This window comes from Ylistrum balloti, unplaced genomic scaffold (assembly GCF_031769215.1).
Source record: "Ylistrum balloti isolate Yb309-2 unplaced genomic scaffold, AGI_CSIRO_Ybal_v1 Utg369916, whole genome shotgun sequence".
In the NCBI taxonomy this organism is placed as follows: domain Eukaryota; kingdom Metazoa; phylum Mollusca; class Bivalvia; order Pectinida; family Pectinidae; genus Ylistrum; species Ylistrum balloti.
The window spans coordinates 1,156,546-1,183,790 of record NW_026782036.1 but is presented as its reverse complement, the minus strand read 5'-3'; the positions used below and the strand labels follow the sequence as shown (position 1 = coordinate 1,183,790).

The following is a 27,245-nucleotide window of genomic DNA, read 5'->3' as shown; positions in this document are numbered from 1 at the left end:
TGATGTTGATGTGTGATGGTGACTGTGTGTTTGGGGCGTGTGTTGTATTGATGTTGATGTGTGGTAGTAACAGTGTGTTTGGGGCGTGTGTTGTAGTGATGTTGATGTGTGATGGTGACAGTGTGTTTGGTGCGTGTGTTGTAGTGATATTGATGTGTGATGGTGACTTTGTGTTTGGGGCGTGTGTTGTATTGATGTTGATGTGTGATGGTGACAGTGTGTTTGGTGCGTGTGATGTAGTGATGTTGATGTGTGATGGTGACTTTGTGTTTGGGGCGTGTGTGTTATAGTGATATTGATGTATGATGGTGACATTGTGTTTGGGCGTGTATTGTAGTAATGTTGATGTGTGGTAGTGACAGAGTGTTTGGGCTTGTGTTGTATTGACGTTGATGTGTGGTAGTGACAGAGTGTTTGTGGTGTGTGTTGTTGTGATGTGTATATGTGATGGTAACAGTGTGTTTGGGGCGTGTGTGTTGTAGTGATGTTGATGTGTGATGGTGACTGTGTGTTTGGAGCGTGTGTTGTATTGATGCTGGTGTGTGATGGTGACAGAGTGTTTGGGGCGTGTGTTGTATTGATACTGGTGTGTGATGGTGACAGTGTTAGTGACGTGTGTTGTATTGATGTTGATGTGTGATGTTGATGTGTGATGGTGATTGTGTTTGTGGCGTGTGTTGTATTGATGTTGATGTATGATGGTGACTTTGTGTTTGGGCGTGTATTTTAGTAATGTTGATGTGTGGTAGTAACAGTGTGTTTGGGGCGTGTGTTGTGGTGATGTGTATATGTGATGGTAACAGTGTGTTTGGGGCGTGTGATGTAGTGATATTGATGTGTGATTGTGACTTTGTGTTTGGTGCGTGTGATGTAGTGATGTTGATGTGTGATAGTGACTTTGTGTTTGGGGCGTGTGTTGTAGTGATGTTGATGTGTGATGGTGACTTTGTGTTTGTGGCGTGTGTTGTATTGATGTTGATGTGTGGTAGTAACAGTGTGTTTGGGGCGTGTGTTGTAGTGATGTTTATGTGTGATGGTGACAGTGTGTTTGGTGCGTGTGTTGTAGTGATGTTGATGTGTGATGGTGACTTTGTGTTTGTGGCGTGTGTTGTATTGATGTTGATGTGTGGTAGTAACAGTGTGTTTGGGGCGTGTGTTGTAGTGATGTTGATGTGTGATGGTGACAGTGTGTTTGGTGCGTGTGTGTTGTAGTGATATTGATGTATGATGGCGACAGTGTGTTTGGGGCGTGTGTTGTAGTGATGTTGATGTGTGATGGTGACTGTGTGTTTGGTGCGTGTGATGTAGTGATGTTGATGTGTGATGGTGACAGTGTGTTTGGTGCGTGTGATGTAGTGATGTTGATGTGTGATAGTGACTTTGTGTTTGGGGCGTGTGTTGTATTGATGTTGATGTGTGGTAGTAACAGTGTGTTTGGGGCGTGTGTTGTAGTGATGTTGATGTGTGATGGTGACAGTGTGTTTGGTGCGTGTGATGTAGTGATGTTGATGTGTGATGGTGACTGTGTGTTTGGGGCGTGTGTTGTAGTGATGTTGATGTGTGATAGTGACAGTGTGTTTGGTGCGTGTGTGTTGTAGTGATATTGATGTATGATGGTGACTTTGTGTTTGTGGCGTGTGATGTAGTGATGTTGATGTGTGGTAGTAACAGTGTGTTTGGGGCGTGTGTTGTAGTGATATTGATGTGTGATGGTGACTTTGTGTTTTGGGCGTGTGTTGTAGTGATGTTGATGTGTGATGGTGACAGTGTGTTTGGTGCGTGTGATGTAGTGATGTTGATGTGTGATGGTGACAGTGTGTTTGGTGCGTGTGTGTTGTAGTGATATTGATGTATGATGGCGACAGTGTGTTTGAGGCGTGTGTTGTAGTGATGTTGATGTGTGATGGTGACTTTGTGTTTGGTGCATGTGATGTAGTGATGTTGATGTGTGATAGTGACTTTGTGTTTGGGGCGTGTGTTGTATTGACGTTGATGTGTGGTAGTGACAGAGTGTTTGGGGCTTGTGTTGTTGTGATGTGTATATGTGATGGTAACAGTGTGTTTGGGGCGTTTGTTGTAATGATGTTGATATGTGATGTCTGATGTGTGATGTTGCTGTGTGACAGTGTGTTTGGTGCGTGTGTGTTGTAGTGATATTGATGTGTGATGGTGACTGTGTGTTTGTGTGTTGTGTTGTTGTGTGTGTATATGTGTTGGTGTGTTGTACAGTGTGTGTGTGGGTGACGTGTGTGTTGTAGTGATGTTGATGTGTGATGGTGACTGTGTGTTTGGGGCGTGTGTTGTATTGATGCTGGTGTGTGATGGTGACAGTGTGTTTGGGGCGTGTGTTGTATTGATGTTAATGTGTGATGGTGATTGTGTTTGTGGCGTGTGTTGTATTGATGTTGATGTATGATGGTGACTGTGTTTGGGCGTGTATTTTAGTAATGTTGATGTGTGGTAGTGACAGCGTGTTTAGGGCTTGTGTTGTTGTGATGTGTATATGTGATGGTAACAGTGTGTTTGGGGCGTGTGTTGTAATGATGTTGATATGTGGTAGTAACAGTGTGTTTGTGGCGTGTGTTGTATTGACGTTGATATGTGGTAGTGACTTTGTGTTTGGGGCGTGTGTTGTAGTGATGTTGACGTTGGTGTGTGGTAGTGACAGAGTGTTTGGGGCGTGTGTTGTGATGTGTACTTGTGATAATATGCTTCCGTGATATATTTATAGGCAGGACATATTGATGGGTAAAATGTTTCTCCTACAACCTAAAATTTCAGCTGTGACGGCATCACCACGTACTTTGATAACTTAAATGACACTGGGTGGATGTCACCGTAGAAATCGATATATCCTGTAGCGAGGTCGATCTCCTTTTCCTCGGCTACAGTTGCAAATGTTGTAGAAGTCATTCCTATTGGATTAAGGAGTTCTTCTCTCACGAGATCCTCCCAACTTTTCTTGCCAAGTCGCTCGGCAATGTCCGTGATGACGCCATACATGAGATTACTATAGTAAAAGCTCTCTCGGAACCTTCCTCGGCCACGCAGGTACTTTAGACGCCTGCGTGAGAAATAACAATATATTAAAATATAATAGGACTTCTCCATACTCTCCATAGATTCGTGTCCCAAACACCGAGACGGTCATAAAAAGAATGTTTGATACGAACTTCAACCATTAAAATTGATATTTTTCTTTAAGTTTTGGTATCTGTTCATCAATATAAAATGACATTTGTCCTGTATTCTTCCGTAGTGACACTTCTTGAGAAATGTACATGTAGATTTACACTGTAAGTAATAAGCACTACCACTTCAAGTCTTAGACTGAATATTTCCGTTACAATAGTATTTATGGGTTTATGGGCGTTTTTCTGTTCAAAAACATCCAATAACGGAAATGCTAGGGATAACTATATCTCAGTAACATAAAACCATGAAAATGTATTAGACCCAGCTTGTCTAGTCATGTCAATATGGACGCAAATTGGTTACATCCCTATTTTATATGAAGCCCTATACCAAGACCACAGGTTTAGGTGACCTGTTTCTACTACAGTAAAACGAAAGTTAGATTGAACTTTTCGGTACCCACATGCGTTTTGTTAACATTATCAGTTGGGGCTTAATTATATGACCTGAACGGGAACGTCGCTAATTAATATGCAAACTGATCAGTGCAGAAACGTGTGGAGGCATTTAACTCATTATAAATTATAACTAGAGTCAAATTGGTTTGTTTTCTTCAAAGCAAAACACGGAAAGACGTCCACACATTTCCCCCCAATCCTATGAGGTATAATATGCATGTTTACACAGTTGAAATTATGAATTATTATTGAGAATTCAATAACGTGATAGAAAATTATATAAACGTATTGTATGTATTCCTACAATAAAAATAAACGGGTGACCTTGGGCTACATATCAAGACATTTAATGACAAATGACAGTAAAATACGCGTGCAATGACACACAAATCTCTACCACGCTCCATGCGGTTATGAGCATTCAAAGACGAAAGAATAATCACACGATAAACGTCAGGACGAGTAAATATCAGATTTCTAGAACGTCTTACACAAATATGTAGCATATTGCCTTCTTTTTGTCTTTCTGATGGACGTATAAATAATAGTTGTTCTCTTCATGCGGTCGATAACACGAAAACAAAATAGAGGCTGTGGTACCACGAGTTAAGCGATGGTTTCAATAACCTGTCATAAAAAGAGACATCCTGTGTTAAGTCATTGTGCATTTTATAACTACTAGACTACGTCAAAGTCTGATGACCTTGAAGTGACCTTGAGGTCAGCAGACACAGACATCGAGGCAGACACACAGTACCCTGCTGTAATTGGACCTAATCTGACGGCGATTTCACAAAAACCGTATTCCAAACAATGAAATATGATTGTATAACCGAAAGGAAAACTTAAAATCACATTTATACGAATTAGAAGAAATTGCATTTATAAATAACTTTGAGCACGACAAACAAGAAGTTGATGGGAAACAAGGTATGCAATTATGATTTGGCGCCCATCGATCAGGCCTTCTTGTCCCGCATCTAACGATGGGTCAACGTTACCGCCAAGGGGCGCTAGTATCGATCGGGAATGAGTTGGTAACGTTTGTTAAGTAAATCATTACGATTCAGACCTTTATTACATTGATATTGCATATTGTGTAGGAGAAATTGCAGTCAACATCAAGGTTAGGTTTCATGGCCTACATTGTTTAAGTTATAGGAGTAAGGAGCACAGATAAACCTGGACTAATTACTAACACGAAAGCAATTGTAAGTGACAAGGTTGATGGAAATTCTTCGTAGGGGTGAGGTACTTGTTTGATGTCGGGTGGGGCAGGTCGCGGCCAACATTTCGAGAATTTCTAAAGATATCCTTAAGCTGACAGCTTTCAATGCGAGTATTCCGAACTGATGATTTCGCGATTCTATTGATTAACTTATATTAAGATATCATAACAGATACTGCCTTGGTTTACTCCATAAATCAATATTGAGAAGAACTCTTTGATTGAAAGAAAAATAAAACTGTGATTCTAATTAAATAATCAGACACTGAAACAATACAAATTTGTATACAGACAACCTTGCTATAAATGTCATCTCTTTATTACAAATGTCTGTCGGTTACGATCACCTCAATTTAACAAACTGCTAACTACAGAGGCCACCGCAAAACATATATAACAAATGTCTGTCTATAAAGGTCACCTCTATATAACAAATGTCTGTCTGTAAAGGTCACCTCTATATAACAAATGTCTGTCTATAAAGGCCACCTCTATATAACAAATGTCTGTCTATAAAGGCAACCTCTATATAACAAATGTCTGTCTATAAAGGCCACCTCTATCTAACAAATGTCTGTCTATAAAGGCCAACTCTATATAACAAATGTCTGTCTATAAAGGACACCTCTATATAACAAATGTCTGTCCATAAAGGCCACCTCTATATAACAAATGTCTGTCTACAAAGGCCACCTCTATATAACAAATGTCTGTCTATAAAGGCCACCTCTATATAACAAATGTCTGTCTATAAAGGCCACCTCTATATAACAAATGTCTGTCTACAAAGGCCACCTCTATATAACAAATGTCTGTCTATAAAGGCCACCTCTATATAACAAATGTCTGGTCTTAAAGGCCACCTCTATATAACAAATGTCTAGTGATAAAGGTCACCTCTATATAACAAATGTCTGTCTATAAAGGCCACCTCTATATAACAAATGTCTAGTGATAAAGGCCACCTCTATATAACAAATGTCAGTCTATAAAGGCCACCTCTATATAACAAATGTCTGTCCATAAAGGCCACCTCTATATAACAAATGTCTGTCCATAAAGGCCACCTCTATATAACAAATGTCTGTCCATAAAGGCCACCTTTATATAACAAATGTCTGTCCATAAAGGCCACCTCTATATAACAAATGTCTGTCTATAAATGTCAACTCTATATAACAAATGTCTTGTGATAAAGGCCACCTCTATGTACCAAATGTCTGGTCTTAAAGGCCACCTCTATATAACAAATGTCTAGTGATAAAGGCCACCTCTATATAACAAATGTCTAGTGATCAAGGCCACCTCTATATCACAAATGTCTGTCTGTATAGGCCACCTCTATATAACAAATGTGTGTCTATAAAGGTCACCTTTATCTAACAAATGTCTGTCTGTAACGGCCACTTCTATATAACAAATGTCTGTCTGTATATGCCATCTCTATATAACAAATGTCTAGTGATAAAGGCCACCTCTATGTAACAAATGTCTGTCTACAAAGGACACCTCTATATAACAAATGTCTGTCCATAAAGGCCACCTCTATATAACAAATGTCTGTCTACAAAGGCCACCTCTATATAACAAATGTCTGTCTATAAAGGCCACCTCTATATAACAAATGTCTAGTGATAAAGGCCACCTCTATATAACAAATGTCTGTCTGTAAAGGCCACCTCTATATAACAAATGTCTGTCTATAAAGGCCACCTCTATATAACAAATGTCTGTCTATAAAGGCCACCTCTATATAACAAATGTCTGGTCTTAAAGGCCACCTCTATATAACAAATGTCTAGTGATAAAGGTCACCTCTATATAACAAATGTCTGTCTATAAAGGCCAACTCTATATAACAAATGTCCAGTGATAAAGGCCACCTCTAAATAACAAATGTCTGTCCATAAAGGCCACCTCTATATATCAAATGTCTGTCCATAAAGGCCACCTCTATATAACAAATGTCAGTCTATAAAGGCCACCTCTATATAACAAATGTCTGTCCATAAAGGCCACCTCTATATAACAAATGTCTGTCTATAAAGCCAGCTCTATATAACAAATGTCTGTCTATAAAGGACACCTCCATATAACAAATGTCTGTCCATAAAGGCCACCTCTATATAACAAATGTCTGTCTACAAAGGCCAACTCTATATAACAAATGTCCAGTGATAAAGGCCACCTCTAAATAACAAATGTCTGTCCATAAAGGCCACCTCTATATATCAAATGTCTGTCCATAAAGGCCACCTCTATATAACAAATGTCAGTCTATAAAGGCCACCTCTATATAACAAATGTCTGTCCATAAAGGCCACCTCTATATAACAAATGTCTGTCTATAAAGCCAGCTCTATATAACAAATGTCTGTCTATAAAGGACACCTCCATATAACAAATGTCTGTCCATAAAGGCCACCTCTATATAACAAATGTCTGTCTACAAAGGCCACCTCTATATAACAAATGTCTAGTGATAAAGGCAACCTCTATGTAACAAATGTCTGTCTATAAAGCCAGCTCTATATAACGAATGTCTGTCTATAAAGGACACCTCTATATAACAAATGTCTGTCCATAAAGGCCACCTCTATATAACAAATGTCTGTCTACAAAGGCCACCTCTATATAACAAATGTCTGGTGATAAAGGACACCTCTATATAACAAATGTCTGTCCATAAAGGCCACCTCTATATAACAAATGTCTGTCTACAAAGGCCACCTCTATATAACAAATGTCTGTCTATAAAGGCCACCTCTATATAACAAATATCTGGTCTTAAAGGCCACCTCTATATAACAAATGTATGTCTATAAAGGACACCTCTATATAACAAATGTCTGTCCATAAAGGCCACCTCTATATAACAAATGTCTGTCTACAAAGGCCACCTCTATATAACAAATGTCTGTCTATAAAGGCCACCTCTATATAACAAATATCTGGTCTTAAAGGCCACCTCTATATAACAAATGTATGTCTATAAAGGCCAACTCTATATAACAAATGTATGTCTATAAAGGACACCTCTATATAACAAATGTCTGTCCATAAAGGCCACCTCTATATAACAAATGTCTGTCTACAAAGGCCACCTCTATATAACAAATGTCTGTCCATAAAGGCCACCTCTATATAACAAATATCTGGTCTTAAAGGCCACCTCTATATAACAAATGTCTAGTGATAAAGGTCACCCCTATATAACAAATGTCTGTCTATAAAGGCCAACTCTATATAACAAATGTCCAGTGATAAAGGCCACCTCTAAATAACAAATGTCTGTCCATAAAGGCCACCTCTATATAACAAATGTCTGTCTATAAAGCCACCTCTATATAACAAATGTCTGTCTATAAAGGACACCTCTATATAACAAATGTCTGTCCATAAAGGCCACCTCTATATAACAAATGTCTGTCTACAAAGGCCACCTCTATATAACAAATGTCTGTCTATAAAGGCCACCTCTATATAACAAATGTCTGGTCTTAAAGGCCACCTCTATATAACAAATGTCTAGTGATAAAGGTCACCTCTATATAACAAATGTCTGTCTATAAAGGCCAACTCTATATAACAAATGTCTGTCCATAAAGGCCACCTCTATATAACAAATGTCTGTCCATAAAGGCCACCTCTATATAACAAATGTCAGTCTATAAAGGCCACCTCTATATAACAAATGTCTGTCCATAAAGGCCACCTCTATATAACAAATGTCTGTCCATAAAGGCCACCTCTATATAACAAATATCTGTCCATAAAGGCCACCTTTATATAACAAATGTCTGTCCATAAAGGCCACCTCTATATAACAAATGTCTGTCTGTAAGGGCCAATTCTATATAACAAATGTCTGTCTATAAAGGCCACCTCTATATAACAAATGTCTTGTGATAAATGCCACCTCTATGTAACAAATGTCTGTCTGTATATGCCACCTCTATATAACAAATGTCTGTCTGTAAGGGCCAATTATATATAACAAAGGTCTGTCTATAAAGGCCACCTCTATATATCAAATGTCTGTCTATAAAGGCCACCTCTATATAACAAATGTCTGTCTGTAATGGCCACCTCTATATAACAAATGTCTAGTGATAAAGGCCACCTCTATATAACAAATGTCTGTCTATAAAGGCCACCTCTATATAACAAATGTCTAGTGATAAAGGCCACCTCTATGTAACAAATGTCTGTCTGTATATGCCACCTCTATATAACAAATGTCTGTCTGTAAGGGCCAATTATATATAACAAAGGTCTGGGCCACCTCTATATAACAAATGTCTTTATAAAGGCTAACAAATGTCTGTCTGTAAAGGCCACCTCTGTATAACAAATGTCTGTCTATAAAGTCTATATAACAAATGTCTTGTGATATCACTCTATATAACAAATGTCTATATAAAGGCCATATATAACAAATGTCTAGGCCACCTCTATATAACAAATGTCTGTCTATAAAGGCCACCTCTATATAACAAATGTCTAGTGTCTGTCCATAAAGGCCACCTCTATATAACAAATGTCTATATAACAAATGTAATGAAAGGCCACCTCTATATAACAAGTATCTAGTGATAAAGGCCACCTCTATATAACAAATGTCTGTCTGTAATGACCACCTTTATATAACAAATGTCTAGTGATAAAGGTCACCGCTATATAACAAATGTCTGTCTATAAAGGCAACCTCTATATAACAAATGTTTAGAGAAAAAAAGGTCACCTCTAGATAACAAATGTCTGTCTGTATATGCCACCTCTATATAACAAATGTCTGTCTGTAATGGCCACCTCTATATAACAAATGTCTAGTGATTAAGGTCACCTCTATATAACAAATGTCTGTCCATAAAGACCACCTCTATATAACAAATGTCTGTCCATAAAGGCCACCTCTATATAACAAATGTCTGTCTATAAAGGCCACCTCTATATAACAAATGTCTGTCTATAAAGGCCACCTCTATATAACAAATGTCTGGTCTTAAAGGCCACCTCTATATAACAAATTTCTGTCCATAAAGGCCACCTCTATATAACAAATGTCTGTCCATAAAGGCCACCTCTATATAACAAATGTCTGTCTATAAAGGCCACCTCTATATAACAAATGTCTGGTCTTAAAGGCCACCTCTATATAACATATGTCTGTCTGTAAAGGCCACCTCTAAATAACAAATGTCTTGTGATAAAGGCCACCTCTATATAACAAATGTCTGTCTATAAAGGACACCTCTATATAACAAATATCTGTCCATAAAGGCCACCTCTATATAACAAATGTCTGTCCATAAAGGCCACCTCTATATAACAAATGTCTGTCCATAAAGGCCACCTCTATATAACAAATGTCTGTCCATAAAGGCCACCTCTATATAACAAATGTCTGGTCTTAAAGGCCACCTCTATATAACATATGTCTGTCTGTAAAGGCCACCTCTAAATAACAAATGTCTTGTGATAAAGGCCACCTCTATATAACAAATGTCAGTCTATAAAGGCCACTTCTAGATAACAAATGTCTGTCTATAAAGGCCACCTCTATATAACAAATGTCTGTCCATAAAGTCCACCTCTATATAACAAATGTCTGTCTGTAAGGGCCAACTCTATATAACAAATGTCTGTCTGTAAAGGTCACCTCTATATAACAAATGTCTGTCCATAAAGGCCACCTCTATATAACAAATGTCTGTCTATAAAGGCCACCTCTATATAACAAATGTCTGTCCATAAAGGCCACCTCTATATAACAAATGTCTGTCTATAAAGGCCACCTCTATATAACAAATGTCTTATGATAAAGGCCACCTCTATGTAACAAATGTCTGTCTGTATATGCCACCTCTATATAACAAATGGCTGTCTGTAAGGGCCAATTATATACAACAAAGGTCTGTCTATAAAGGCCACCTCTATATAACAAATGTCTGTCTGTAAAGGCCACCTCTATATAACAAATGTCTGTCTGTATATGCCACCTCTATATAACAAATGTCTGTCTGTAATGGCCACCTCTATATAACAAATGTCTAGTGATTAAGGTTACCTCTACATCACAAATGTCTGTCTACATAGGCAACCTCTAGATAACAAATGTCTGTCTATAAAGGCTTCATCTATACAACAAATGTCTGTCTTTAAAGGTTACCTCTGTATAACAAATGTCTGTCTATAAAGACAACCTCTATATAACAAATGTCTAGTGATAAAGGTCACCTCTATATAACAAATGTCTGTATATAAAGGCCACCTCTATATAACAAATTACTAGTGATAAAGGCCACCTCTATATTAAGATATGAATGTAAAGTGCGTTACCACGGAGTCACTCGACTATCCATGATTCTAACTGCACAAACATCATCTTATATATTTTCCCATGTTTAGACTTTCCCTACATATGACGTTTTTTTCACATTTAATACTTACATGTGTATATATTTTGTAATAAGAAAAAAATATTGTTTGTTTACCTGTATATGTTACCCCTTGTTAGAGTATCGTCGAATCTCATGTAGTTGTTGCTACGGATACCAATGTTATGTGCTAAAAGGTCCCGGATGGTGACGTAACGAGAGCGAAGGTCATCACTGAAGATGTTATCGTTATTATATATCTTACTTATCTCCGTATCCAACGTAATTCTGAAACAGAAAAAAAGTATAATACAGCGATTACTTTAAGAAAAGAAACATTTTATTTCAAAACAGATATAAAAAGTTACTTTCGCTCGACTCTGTATAAAGGGGATGGAAACAAAGATGGTGACATTGACCTTGACACAATATCATAGACTAACGGCAATGAACTAGTAAGATAAAAAAAATAATCAAAAATAGATATCAGTTTAATTACTAAATGTAACAGCACAGACAAGGGACGAAGATAACTTTCTTTAAGTCCCAAATTTGGCATCCTAATGTATCTTACACTACAATCACCACGCCAGCAATGACCTAGAAAGTCCCAAAGACAATGTCCAGTTTAACAATAAATGCCCACTAGCCAAGTCACTGACCAATATCAAAGATGTTAAATCAGTTACATTCAATCTCTTTTTCAGATAAAATTACTGTGTTCCCGTGAAATGAACAACTATGATGATTTATCGGCTAACAATATAATCAATTAACACAGTTAGATGATTGTATCTGTGTCGTCATACACATTCAGATATATACTCGGATCATGTATTTTGTCAAGTCTTAACAGAGAGGTTTTACTACTTCAATGGACCTGGGAAGTCAAAGCGAATTCAAGTCGAAGAGAATACGTTTTCATGGTAAGGTTTGAAATATTAACTGAATATTGCCAACTGCAATAAAGTTTTACACTGTGTAAGGCATACACAAATTACTGGAATAAAGGGGTATTATATTTTCAGCGGGGATAAAGTCAGATATGTCATTAACCTTAGCTACCCAATACTTTCAACAACCGACGTATAATTCTGATAAAGAACCCCGCGAATTTATGGGTGTTTTTTAATTGAACATATATCTTTAAAAAACATGAAAATGTAAAAAATTCAGAGGCCACATTACTTGAAGATAAAAAGTCAGTGTCCTTGAGAATGTGTTTTACATGGTGACTATACGGTTGGTCCAGTCATTACGCGCTGAGAACGACAATCATGCTTGATATAAATTTACGTTTTTCTCTAACTCTAACCGAGGGAGAATAAACAAGCTTGGCAGTATAAAAAGGAACGACACTTTTTTGTTGTTCCTTGTTATGCTGTATGAATTCTTAGAACTGCGTGCTTCCTGTTTCCGACCGGAGTAAAATGTAACGTTTTTCCTTCTGTTTCCAAAAAACTGTTCCATTGATAACCATGAAAATGATTACGTGTCACATTTTCCTTTTATGACAAGCGCGATATTATTGTTCTGATATTTCTTCTGTTTTTTCACCCATATTCCTACTTTCACCAAATACCCCTTTGCTGCCACATAAAATTCCGTAATGTTTCTAAAACCTTTAACCGTGTAATGTTACTGTGAATAAAACCCGGTTTTTGCTTTCTTTGTCTTCCATCTGTCTGTTAATGCGCGTCCTCTATCAATAAGTCCATGCTCTACTATCTCTTCCATCAGGCAGAGTCACGCGAAGAATGTACTCTAGTACTACAGAGAGGGACACACAAGCAACTGGCATTCCCTTGGGACATTATCAACATGTTGATATCATTTTCACAACTAGCTGATAACAAGTTACAATTCACGTTATACTGACCATTAACCTTTTTATAGGTTTTTACACGGAGCAGAAAACCATTATTACCATACATTGGCTCTGAGCATAGACCTCAAAACACAATACGCACTCATCTGAGTTAAATTTCGATACATTACAAAACGATATTGAGGAACAGATTTTTTAATATTTCACTCGCAAGATATTTCAACGTGTAGTAATACATTGCTTTTAGTATCTTGGACGGCAATATTTAGTAAATGGATCAAACATATTTCGTAATAAAACAAATCTGTACATCGAACTCTGCAATAGAAATGCTTGCTTTGAATCGTTGTACAGCTAGCTTGTCTGTAAAATGTTTGAAACCATTTCATGAGTTTCTATATACAATGTATTTTTTTTTTATCTTCTAAAGTTATTTATTAAGTTTATCAGTTTTGGAACATTGTGATGAAATAAAGCTTACTTTGTCTATTCACTGTAAATAATTGTCTATAAAACTGCATCATTGTAAATAAAAGTTTACCCAATTCGTTCGTGTAAATAAAGATCATCCAATCATATCGCTGTATATATAAGTTTAACCAACTGGATGACATAACAGTTTACCGAATTAGATCACAAAATAAGTACTTCCTTCCAATCATAGAAAATCAAAGTCTTCTTCAAAATGCCACAGGTAATGATATTATACACAGTAAACAACAGCTTGTTAAATTACAAATTTATATCATAACAAAAGACAATTTACACACATCACAATTAGTGACATTGCAAGAATTAAATCAACCAATGACATCACATCATACAATTTTTCATTCAATCAAATGACGCATTTTTTTCTGGGTATGTCCAATTATATCACAAAGTTTAATTACAGCACTCTTTGTGTATCAAAATCCCTATTTGCGATATCTAAATAACAGCGAAGAAAAAACCTTGAATCAGATAAGTGCATTTTCAAAAGATCATATCGTGTCTCCTTTACCGAAGACATTACGTAAGGGACTAGAGATGACTCTTTATAGCAATGTTAAATCTCGGCCTACCTCTAATAGAGTCTTCTGTATGAATTCATATACAAGATTATAACACAGTTATACTTATAGCCTCTCAGCGATTTTCGATTTTGTTCATTTCGAATAATAGAATTTTATTAAAGACAGTTCCTGTAATATCACAATACATTTAAATATTGTGTTACAATAGCATTACATCCTGTCTATTGTACATCATCATATTATTAACAATTTCACACCATGAACATCACACATTAGTGGTTTAAAGAATTCTTTATCTCGGTGTCGACATTCATTATCGCTTTCCAAAGTAAATTCAATGACAGATGATTTAAAACGAGTATTGGACTTTCCTTTATAATAAGTGAAATTGGCAGAAGGCAATAGATACAGATAAAGATAATTCCATGTATGTATGTATTCTTTTCAAAGAGTGATAATCGACATTCGAATCACTGGATTTGTTTGTGTTTGTATTTCACTGGCCCCTAACAATGCAGGAAATTCATATCGATACAGTAAACATTCCCTAATCTGATTTTCAACAACTATATGAATCAATGTGTAAGGAAAGGCATCGGTAGACTCAGGGTCGTAGTTCCCATAGAAAGAAAAAGCCTGGGCTTACACATAAAAAAAATCCGTGCATAGAGTTTGTCGGACAAAATTACAAAATTAAGGTTGAAAATAAATATCAGGGGTTGAAGTTTGTTGTTAAATAAATTAAAAAAAACTGTCTCAGCAAACGATTCAAAACATCTTTAAAATCATGAAATTCAGACCCCTGGCCTGGCCTTACACATTTCTGCTGGGCTTGCTACGCCCCTGGGTAGACTTCAAAATGTAGTACATTTTAACTACATTTCCGTACACATCACCGGATGGGGAAGGGAGATCACTCAATCAGCGTTAATGTTCCCTTTCGCACGATTTCTACTCCGAAACTACGTCGTCAAAGTCCCAAATTATCATAATAATGAATCGGGTCCACTTTCCCCTCAAAGCTGATTAAAAAAATATTTATGAAAACAGGTTATTTAAAATAATGATTTTGGCTCGAGCCAATCGGCTTGTATGTACAAGGTTTCTGGAATGTACGTCTGAGGATTGGACAAGAAGACGATCTACATAATTGTGACATAGACCTGCTCAAATGTTTTATCCAATCGTCAGCGTACAACGAGGTATATTTTTGAATGAGACTGCTTAACCGGAGCATTTAAAGTTTTTTGCATATTGACAGACTTGTTAGGAACACCCGTGGTAAAGCCCTACATTGTACAACATGTACACACAATATGTTTTCTCTAGGAAGTGTAAATATATCTTCCCATTGTCCAGTGTATTCGGATTCCATGTCAAGTGGACATACAGAAACGCGTCCTGTATTGATTTTGAAAACGTGGCACATACACTGGAATCCACGAGGACAATTTAACACCTACTATTTTACATGTAGCTGGCATATCAGCCAAAAACATGTATAATTGTTTCTGTCACATAAACGCACTATAACGAAATGTGATGCCATATTCTACATCTATCGTGGGTTCTGGAAATGAACAATGAACGCTTGAAAACAAAAAACACTTTTTCAATTTATACCAAAATACTAGTATAGAGATAACTGAAGCGCGTTTCAAGAACAGAAATACAAATGTATATTTTCAAAATTAGCATGCTATGATCGCAATAAACCGAGAACAAAACACGTGTGCACCAAATCTGAAACCAAGTTCGCAATTAAATATTAATTGATAGATAAAACGTTATGCGATTTGAGAAAGGCTTTTCATTGAAAGATTTTCATATTTGGACGCCGGTAGCTCATAAGATTACTTATGCACATGCTGGTTATCATTTAAACATCTGGGAATACAACAGTAAATGCATTCTCAAATATGTGAGCGTATTAGCAAATGCATTCCATAAAGTTGTAATTGTATTTGATATAACTAGATATCATTCGGATCCGATAATTCTGTTGTTAGATATAACACATTTGGAGTAAAATCATGTGTTATATAGATACTGTCAAGTACGAAATAGTACAGTGAAGGACACAAGACTGTTCCAAAATGGTGTAAGCGCCTCAATCACATTGATCAATACAAACCTACACATGACACAGACGTTTGAAAACCACCGCATACAGAAAATTATCGAAAAAATCCATATCAAATTATAACTCAGGCTAACTCATATGTCCGTTTGTTGGAAATCTGGCACACTCTTTTTAAGTGCAAAATTGTGACATCATAATGTAGGTCAAATAACTACCGAAATGTTCCGTGACTATTTCATGAGGTTTAAACAACTGCAGAAAGTCGTAGTTTGTAATGAGCAAAGATAGATTGGCAATTTTTTAACATCAAATACATATGTATGTATTTATTACTATAGAGTTGATAACACAACGGTTTTTCAACAGAGTTTTGGAAACATGCATTTAAAATCATTGACTTATGTGTTTGTAAGTTGTTGAATTTGAGTTATTTAAGCGAGTTTTCATCTGTACTACACTGAAAAGATAGTTTGGAGGTCAATATATACAATCATTTAACAAGACACTAGGTTAAATTTAACATGTGGTTAAATTTTGAGTTTTGTGGTTAGGTATCCAGTGGTTAAATTCCGTTGTTCAAACGTTAGTTGTCCGTTGGTCAACTAACCGTGGCTACAGTTAACAAAAAAAAGTGAAAGAGAAGTGACGAAAGCAGTTTTGGAATAGTCCGTACAGTCCAAGGGTCCAGCAACCATCTATATTCAAGGTTGATCACATATACATGTAAATGATGTAAGAATTGTTGGATTTCATTGGGTCCTGTTTAAAGATAATATTTTCCTTACACGTGTAATATCAAAAATAGCTCGCCATTACATGCACGCTGACTTTCTGGATGTTTTATAAACCAACTTAACACTAAAACAGTATACTAGTTATATAATTTCATTCAAATTTCAATAGCTGGATAACATCATATAGTCATTTCGGCATCAATATAATGGATATTAAGATGTTAGTTTTACCTTTCAGTAGAATAATATATATACTTGTATGTTGTTTAAGTTAAATTTTGAGAGCATGGATCTTAGCAAACCTAAAATCGTTTTGTAGATGCGTAAAACAAAATAAGCTAGTTCCGTAAAAATAAAGAATTTCAATTCTAATATATACAGGATATCCATTCTTTATGAGATATAAAAAGATTACAAACACGTAGCATCATTTATTCATTAGGAATTTGAAGGCTTTCACAAAGAACATTCGATATTTCCACATAATTGATTTACAATGCAAATTTCACTTCGATCCAGACAACTGCCACGTTTGATAGTAAAAGTTCATGCCCACTTGGGAGTATCTGTCTTTTCTTATATGGACGAATTCCAATCATTGTCAAAGTGGAAGTAAAACTTTTATCCAAAAGGATCATGGACGTCCAATGCCATTTTAAAAAAAACCAGTTTTAACATTATTTAGGGGAGATAAATGTGTTTAAACATTAACTTCCTAGTTTACACAGGTCATGCTTCGGAGTTATTAACAAACAGACACAATAGGTTTGTATAATATGTCAGTGCATTAGATAATACTTTACTACAAAAGACCTTAAAAGGTCAAGGTAAGGCAGATAGTATGAGAACTAGTCTAAGAAGTGTTTGATTTACGTCATCCTCGCCCCCAGCTCCTCTAAGCGACCGTGCGATTGGTAAGAGGATGGATTATGTCCACCACATAAAAATAGTAATGTCTGTTGAGATTTGCTTCTCGCTGACCTTTTATCAAGTGTTGGTCAAGTTCTTGGTCCAGAGTCCTTCATGACAAATCATTATTGAATAAATTATTCTATTTAAACAATAAACTGTTGTCAGATGGGGTATACAGTATATCATTTATATTTCCGTTCTCAAAGATATATAAAAAAAAATCAAAACAAAACAAAAACGAAGAATATGTCTTTCAAGTTTCCCGCTTGTCTAAGTACTGACGTCAGCAAGTTCAAATCCGAGAACAGCCGTAACAATATAGTTCCTCGTGTCATATTAAGAATGGAAGTCCTGTCACTAAGTGACGACATCTTGTTGGTAACGGATTCTACATTTGTAATTTGAACTGTCCGATCGACGTCTACAGACGAAGTTGACAAACTTGGTAATCTGGTTTGTTATGGCAATAATAATGATTTTATAGCAAAATAAACATGTTTGACAAAACAATCTGTTCTGATGTAATTTGATAGCTTCGTAAAGTTACTTGGTTTTTGCGAAGGGTTCTTACAGACGTCCGCTAACTCCGTATATGTTGGTACGCCGTATATTGATACAAAGTGAAAGTGACTGGTGATCAGTTTTGTTTACCTACGAGACACCTAGATTTACTGAATCCTACACCGACCATGTCACTATAACTTGTAGTAGTCTCATATACTACATGCAATCTTGCGTGTTAATGATATACATTTCATTGGCGAATGTAACAACGTGTGTAAATATTACACTTATATCTACCAGGATTACTTTTGGCGGACGCCTTACAGTCACCACCGAATATGTATTCATACGCTTGACCGAATGGGCAGTCTGATGTAACCCCTCTGGGTTACATAGAACAAACTGTATAGAATGGAAATATATATGCCAAGTCACATATTAAAACTTTACAAAATCCTTTTGTTTTGATTTGACTTTTTCAGTCGTTTTGTGTCAATAAACAAACAAAACTAGACTTTTTTTCGCGTAAAGCTTTTAGAACATGGATATCCTTTTCCATATATGGGACATTGTCATTTAAACCTACGTAACGTTGTTAGTTTCCATACACACACCGAAAGCTTGGATAGATGTGTGAGATTTGAACCAAATATTGATGGAAATCTGTGCTTAATTACACACACACAACAAAATCCGTGTGTCAGGGTACAATCCTAAAATCATGCGAGGTTGCTGAACACAAAAGACAGGTGACATGTAATTGTATCTACCTCTAACCCCATTATCTCATTACATACGATACCTGGGGCAGACGAGTGGTTATTCAAAGGTCAATGACGAGCGAAGCACCCATCATCGTCCAGGGTATCCGATACAATGTTAGAATGGAATGGTTAATTACAGGTAAATAATGGCACAGGTGTAAGGTATCCACTACCTGGCCAGATAATGAGTGTGTCGGACATAATGAACGGACATCACGATAAAAGTGTAGACGCTTCTAGCACGTGCGTACTCCTTAACTTGAAATATTTATAGCAGGTGTTGTTTACCAAACTCAGGACATATTATTAAACCAGCTAGCTGGTAGATATGAATGAAAAGGTCACTGGGAGGAATGGTTCATCAACGTCAGATTTCTAAATGTCAACATAGAATATGTTTACGTAAAATTTCTTTGTTTCTGATCAAGCAGTGAGTTTACCTCGTATCACGTGGAATTTAGTGGTTGTTCTAAGTAATGATAGCTGTTATAGTTTATCAATCAAATTACAATGTTTAGGCACAAAGCACATGATCACTAGACTTAAGTAGAAATAATTAAGTCATACTATATCATTTCATCAAATTGAAAATGGTCACTAGAAGTTTGAATTCATTTATTTGAAGTACACAAATGTCAGCAGATTGAATGTGGTCATAAGAGCTCAAGATGCAATGACGTCAAACTATAATTGATGAAAGAGATCAAATGGATTGAGAGATTGAGATTTGGCGTCTGTCTAATGAAATGCGAATTTTACGAATGTCTATGTATATATATCTAAGCTATATGTTCAAGAGAACACTTTTTTCGATTTCATGTGTAATTGACAAAAGTGAATCGGTAAAATGAAGAATTCTAAGGCTTGTTTCATAAATTTCATATGCAAGGAAACTTACATAAAACCCCCTGTAAAAGAATATGTGTTTGTAAAAATACTTAACACTTAAATAAAATCGACACTACAAGCACCTCGCCGGAGGCCCCACACGGCGCTATTTTCAGCTTTATGTATATATATAGATCTATATGTTACATTATTGTATTGCCTTTTGAAGACACAATTACTTTTTATTCGTCAGTTAAAAAGACTATGATATTTTTCTTGAATAAATAGGCTAACTAAAGAAACGAAATTTTAGATTATCGATCACGTGACTCAACGTATGACGTAATACCAGCTGTCGCTGAAGAAGCGACTCTGGACGTGACAACTGCGAGGTTGTCAATGAGAGAGAGCGAGAGAGAGATATGAAAAACGACGTACATGATGTATCCTCTTTCATGTCTAATTATCAATGAAATGGTCACGTCGTTGCTATCGACATATCTCGTGCGTATGTTCCATTTCTATCACTGACAATCAGTGGTGCCCAAAATGGAAACAGAAATTTCATGATAAGATCAAACTGCTTAAATTTCAGCAGTAATGGACTTAATGCACTTAAATAATTCATATTCATAAAATAAACAAAGACAAACCAGTTATTATTCCATGATAGAATAAATCGAAAATCGCTCCATGAAAAACTGCTGTTTTTTAAAATGTGATTCTTCATCTCAATATTTCCAATTTCATCGGCACCATCTGCAACTTGTATACTCCCCACTTCGAATGAAAAAAGGGGTGGGTTATTTAGTAATCAATTTGGGCGTGTCCGTCCATGCGTCAGTGCATAACCTATATACAACATCTCTTACGCACACAGATTTAGTTGATATTCATGCCATAATAGCACACTAAGTTCTGCATCTGTCTGGATTTTAGTAGTCAACGGACAGCGATAAAAGGTCAAAGGTTACCATAGTCCCCTTTTTGGAATAAAGCGAATATGTACAAGATGTCTCATGAATTACAGGGTAAAATATGTTAATGAGAAATGAATGCTTCGGACAGTCGTTGTTTACTGGTGTACGGTGTTAGTGAGAGATGAATGCTTCGGACAGTCGTTGTTTACTGATGTTCGGTGTTAGTGAGAGATGAATGCTTCGGACAGTCGTTGTTTACCAATGTTCAGTGTTAGTGAGAGATGAATGCTTCGGACAGTCGTTGTTTACTGGTGTTCCGTGTTAGTGAGAGATGAAAGCTTCGGACAGTCGTTGTTTACTGGTGTTCCGTGTTAGTGAGAGATGAATGCTTCGGACAGTCGTTGTTTACTGGTGTACGGTGTTAGTGAGAGATGAAAGCTTCGGACAGTCGTTGTTTACTGGTGTTCCGTGTTAGTAAGAGATGAATGCTTCGGACAGTCGTTGTTTACTGGTGTACGGTGTTAGTGAGAGATGAATGCTTCGGACAGTCGTTGTTTACTGGTGTACGGTGTTAGTGAGAGATGAATGCTTCGGACAGTCGTTGTTTACTGGTGTACGGTGTTAGTGGGAGATGAATGCTTCGGACAGTCGTTGTTTACTGGTGTACGGTGTTAGTGAGAGATGAATGCTTCGGACAGTCGTTGTTTACTGGTGTACGGTGTTAGTGAGAAATGAATGCTTCGGACAGTCGTTGTTTACTGGTGTACGGTGTTAGTGAGAGATGAATGCTTCGGACAGTCGTTGTTTGATTTATTGATTTGATTTTGTGTACTGCTGATTGAGATTTGTTCAGGGAATATGCAAAGTGCATGTTAAATACATCAAAATACAGGTAAAGTGCAAAATTCGTCAGGTTTGTAATAGCACAACTTACTATTACTAGTGCAAGCACAACTTATTCACAGTACAATAAACAATACATATTATGGCAAAAACGAGATTTTAATATTTGTTTATATTATGGGGTACAACACGTGAAACATATAGACTAGCATATCAAGAGCCTACTTAAAATCGAAATATTGCGGATTAAAATAGACAGGAAAAAGTTAATTACAATAAAGTGTAAAATAACTCTCGTCTTTCTCGGTAAAGTGTGTAGTTATCACTAGAGAGTACAACGAACCTTTCAATACGCTGGAATGAAGACGGCAATGTTAAATTGTCTACTACCTCAACACATAAGTTACCGTTCAGATAAAAAACGCTTGGGCTTCGTTGAGTAAGATCTCTGTCACAGAGATCAGTTTTGATCAGGCCAAGTTTTTAAGAAGACTTTTAAGAATACAGAGTTACTCGTTAAATCTAATACAACATTTAGTGCTTCATTACGGTGACACATCAAACGTCTCGTGCCAATTAGTAGCGTGGATAGGTCCCTAATTGACTTTCGCAACGTCCTGTGGTTCTGATCTAATCACTTACGGATCTTGTTCGATACTTTTAAGGACAATTGGCCTCTGATTATTTCATGTCATTAGCCAATTTCACCATTGATTTCACAGTCAACAAGTTCCAGTTTAAATCCATTGATTTGAGCAACACTTGTCTTCAGCTGAAAATACCGACAGGGCGATTCCGGTCGAGGACATTTTGTCCGGTATCGCGTTGTACATTACACATATAACAGTGTTTAGTCAATACCAGGTAGACGCTTGGCACTTTATAACACGTTGGCTAATTAAAGCAAACATGCAACGTTCCTCGAAATGTGGTCTTCTCGCTATTTGATGGAACTCAACATGCAATGACCTAAAGGGCTCATTTTTCTAAATTTAGCATTTTAGTCCTAAAGCATTTCATTGGGATTGCAACTTGCATTGAATTGTCATGTGATTTCCAAGGTAGATATACTAGCTCACCTTTAGAAATGGAACAAACAAGTGAGTATTTTTCTGTGTAGAAGGTTAATGTGCCTCGACTCTAAATACGGAAAGTTGAGTAAAGTGAGATGGATCGACACATATATCCAAGCCAGTGGTTTAGGGATCAAAGACACATGTTATTTAAAATTCCACCACAAAGACCACACATTTCCTACCAATGGTAATCGTTGCAGTTACAATTGTACAAGAGAAAAAAAAGTTAAAAGGTTATCTTGTAAGGCGGGTTAATATGAATTCTATTTGGAAGGGGCAGATTCTCAAGCATAGCGAAACCCTTTCTATCGAGCAAATCCCGAGTTGTATAGGTATACATGTTTATAGACATCGATGGACGTGAAACATCACTGGGAGATTAATGACCAAATACGCCTGGGGAGATCTATTTTGAATTCGTTCCCAGGTTTTAAACATTGAAGACCGCACTTGTAGTAAATCACCTTCCTTTTTTGAGCGACGATCTCAGAGAATACATTGATCAATTAAGTCGTGAATTGTTGTTATTTTAGACATCAAATCCGAAAAAAGCTTGCTTTTCTTCATATCAAAAACTGTTCATATACGCAGTCGAATCTCATTATCTCGAAGTCGGCAGGACAGCGGGGAAACTTCGAGTAATCCGAGTATAATATTTACATGAGCTCAAATTAATCGGGGTCTTCGAATTATATGAGTTCGAAAAAACAAAGTTCGGCAGTATCATAGATATGGTTAAGAAAGCCCATCCAAATTTTTTTTTCGCTCTTCCACAGTTTGAACTGCATGTCAGTCTGTCATCTTAACTTATAAGGCTGATCAGCGTTGCTTTGTAAATTGTATATTGATTTAGTGTGGCATTCATGCAGGGGAGTTAATGACGTTTAATAAAAAAACCTAATTTGTATGCTGTACATATACAAATAAAAAGACTTACAACAACTAAAATAAGCCCGAGATACATTGTATATGACAGTGACATCGAAATAAAATTCGAAAAAAAAGAAAAAAGGATACATTCTGTAAACTTCTAAAAGTGAAACAAGATAACCCAGAGGAATCCTAGGGCTTAACATTGTAGATCTTTGTTATCCCTTGCGAAACGTGTTTGCAGGGGGTATTGATTTCGGCTATGTCCGTCCGTACGTCTGTGCATACGTCCGAGGATTTTTGCGGGCTATTACTTCAAAACCGTTCAACTCAACTACACAAAGCTTAATGTATATAATAAGTTAGTGCCTTAGTTGTGCCTTTTGCTATTGACGACACTTCATTCTTAATATCTTTTTCTGTTACCTGTATACCTGTATACATATTATATTTGGGTTTTGACACCAACAGCTGGGTGTAGGGGGTAATGTCAGGCTTTGCGGCTCGTTGTTAGTTTCTTTTTAGTAGATTATTTTCAATTTTTTCCTTTTCATTTCTCTAATTTGTAATGATAACTTGATTAATCACATGGTAACATCTGTTAATAAGAAAACTCTGACGACACTTTCGTTTTCCTGACCATTCCCAAAATAAAAGATGTGGAACCCACATTTGAAATTTAAGAATGATATATCCAGTACACTTCTGAAGGAATAACCGTAAAATACAAATGTTGTTAAAGACCAGCATAGTCGCCTGTCAATCCCAAATCGACTGTGTACATCATTGGACCAAAGGAATCGTGTACATGTAATTTTTGAGAATTACCAATCTTACACTAGAAAGAGCGATAACTGTAACTGTCCAAATCCAATATGGCCGACTGTAGGCCATATTGTTTATTATTCAGTCCTTAAATCTACAGCGCGGAACTAGAGACAAAGGGAATCCTACGTATGTCTTTTGAGAATGATTCATCAACTACACTTCAAGGAATAGCGATAACAGGAATTAATCAAGGGCAGATGGACGACAAACGGACTGCGGTCCATCGACCATCAACGAAGATCGACCTGAACATACCACCATCTGATAATGGACCGTGAAACATGTAAATGTTAAGTGTACTGACGTATAAGTTAATGGTAAGAATTAACGCATGTTTCAATTTTAGAAGTTATAATCGGGAACTTACTTCCAGCACCAAATTTGTCCGTCTCCTATTCTGTTTTACACGTTTAAGTTAAAACATACTTTATTGCCAACAAACAAGCAAACGGATCGGGCACAAGTTATTACAACATTATTTAAGCCCTCTCCACACATTATAACAAGTAAAAATTAAGGCAAATAAGAAGACACAAAACATACATATTTCAAGTCCTGACCTAAGGTCGCTCCCCTCGTTCATTCAAAATGAATATTAAATTATTCACTTAAATTAAAATATATTGCTGGTTTTGATGAAGATGTGTACATTTCTAAATATTTCTACATTAAAGTCAACGGGTGAGTGTTGATCTCCACAAAGGAGAATATTTAGATTAAAATCGATGTTTGTATCCAGTGTGTTTAAGCTTTGAAATAGAATTCGCCGCTGATTACTATAATTTACACAGCTAAAAAAAAATAAGTGATAAGCATTCTCACATGGATGACCACACGTACACTATCATACTATTATAAAATTGAATATTTGTTCTGGCATCGTGTTGTTCTGATGAGTAGAGAAACTCCAATCTGTTATTGTATCTATAAGAATCATTTATAACAAGTCCTTAAAAGCTGATTTATAAAAATAGAAATGACAAGCAGTACTTTGTTGGTTACGGTTAATATTTGTTCATAGCACATGCATTGATTTGATATTTGGATCGATTGAACAAAGTGTTGGTTCTGTAATGGGAAAATGCCTTGCTCGTGTTTAGCACACTCATTGATTGTACTGATATAAAGCAATGTCCCCATGCTTCTAATTTTCAAAGCTGCAACTGCTGTTGTTTATGAGTTGCGTTGCACAACACGAATAAAAGAACACTAGTAATGTCGTTTGGACACAGTGTCGGTATGAAATCTGTGCTAAGGAAGCGTATCTATCACAATGCCAGGAGATAGTATGGCAAAAATCTAGTGATTGATTGCACTAATCAATGCCAAATTCAATAAAGACAGAACTAGATTTTCCTCTAAAAATGCTCAAATGCAGATTCTAAAAATGTAAAATAACCCGCATTCGTATGAAGCGAGAATTATAGATCTAACTATGCCGAGTTTTATACGTGTCCTTGGATTGAATGCATTGACTGAGACCTGGCATTCTGACACATTCTTTCCCATAGTGCACTGCGGTCTGCTACATCAAACTTCTGTGAATTGCAAACGCATCTTCAAAAGTTTTGTTTTAAACGTATGACCATACCCATGTGATAAAAACAGGTTAAAACTGAATATAAATCTGTCATAGCATCAGGTAGACAAAGACATCCTTACTTTTATTTTGATGGCATATATCACTTCTTGGATTCTTATCCGCTGTTCGAAATATTATTTGTGATATTTGACTGAAAGCTAATGGTCAGTTATACTTTATCCACCGTGTTCTGAGTAGTTTTTCACGGTTGCTTGATGTTTACTAAATATAATGTTCACAAATACAGGTAAGTTTAGGTAGGCGGATGACGAAGCCTAGAACTAGTCTCTTTATCACAAATTGTATTTTTGCGTTTTCAGTAGAGTTGAAAAAAATGTTTTACCTGACTAACAGCTTGCCGAATTGCTTATAAAGCTATTGATGTGTGCCACGTGAGAAACAAACTCCGACATAACATATCCAGACCTAAGGCGTCTGCCGTGTAACATGAGATATGTTTTCACGTTTGTTTCTGATATGACACGTGGTAACAATATAACAGAACTGAAAGAAACCTCCGATTTGATAGTAATCCTACTAACTTCAAATGTTTAAGAATACTTCTATTCAACAAAGGAGAGAAAACGGCATCGTGAAAATCTCTACTGGTGTAAATGTACCTTGACGGAGTGTATTTCAGCGTGTCCGTGATATCATTCGATATATATTATTGTTTGCCAGCTCTATTCCTTAAATCTATCGGACACATGTGGTAGTTATTAGTCTGAAAATGTCATTGTTCGTTATACCGTTTTCACGTCATAAATAGCTATTGTGACGGTGAAAATAAATAAGTCACTATGGCTTATCAAGAATTTGAATGGTAAATACAAATATAATTTTGGTTCTTATTGCATGAAATGTAAATAAAAAGTCAAGTTTGAATACTACAAAGTAGTGACTTTCATATCTCCTATAAATGCAATATCCATATTTTGTCAGTCCTATGTTCTGACTCGCCTGTACTGAGTGTTTTACTACTTCACTAGCGGTATCGAATAGCGGACTGGCGAAGTTTTCCTGTCTATTGACAAAACAAATGGTATGAATCTAGAACTTGTTTCGGCCGTGTATACAAGAAGTCAATAGGTTAAGGAGAGGCAGAACGGTAGTGTCTCAGAATGATCCCTAGTTGTAGGGCAGGCCAACACACTAACAGCGAGAGAACAAAAACATCTGATGGCGATATATATTACAAAACTTTTAAATAGAATGCCAGCAAAGTTCAGCAGTTTGTTGACTAAAATACATGAACC

At 36.4% G+C, this 27,245-nt stretch overlaps 1 protein-coding gene across 1 annotated transcript in view; it reads right to left on the bottom strand.

Moving 5' to 3' along the window:
* Window positions 1-27,245, bottom strand: part of LOC132546850 (protein flp-like) — a 61,894-nt gene that overhangs the window by 14,818 nt on the left and 19,831 nt on the right. The window contains exons 2-3 of the mRNA XM_060210576.1: window positions 11,319-11,489; window positions 2,804-3,064 (exon numbers count right to left, since the gene is read on the bottom strand). Coding sequence (XP_060066559.1) covers window positions 2,804-3,064; window positions 11,319-11,489 — 432 coding nt within the window. The remainder of the gene's footprint in view (window positions 1-2,803; window positions 3,065-11,318; window positions 11,490-27,245) is intronic.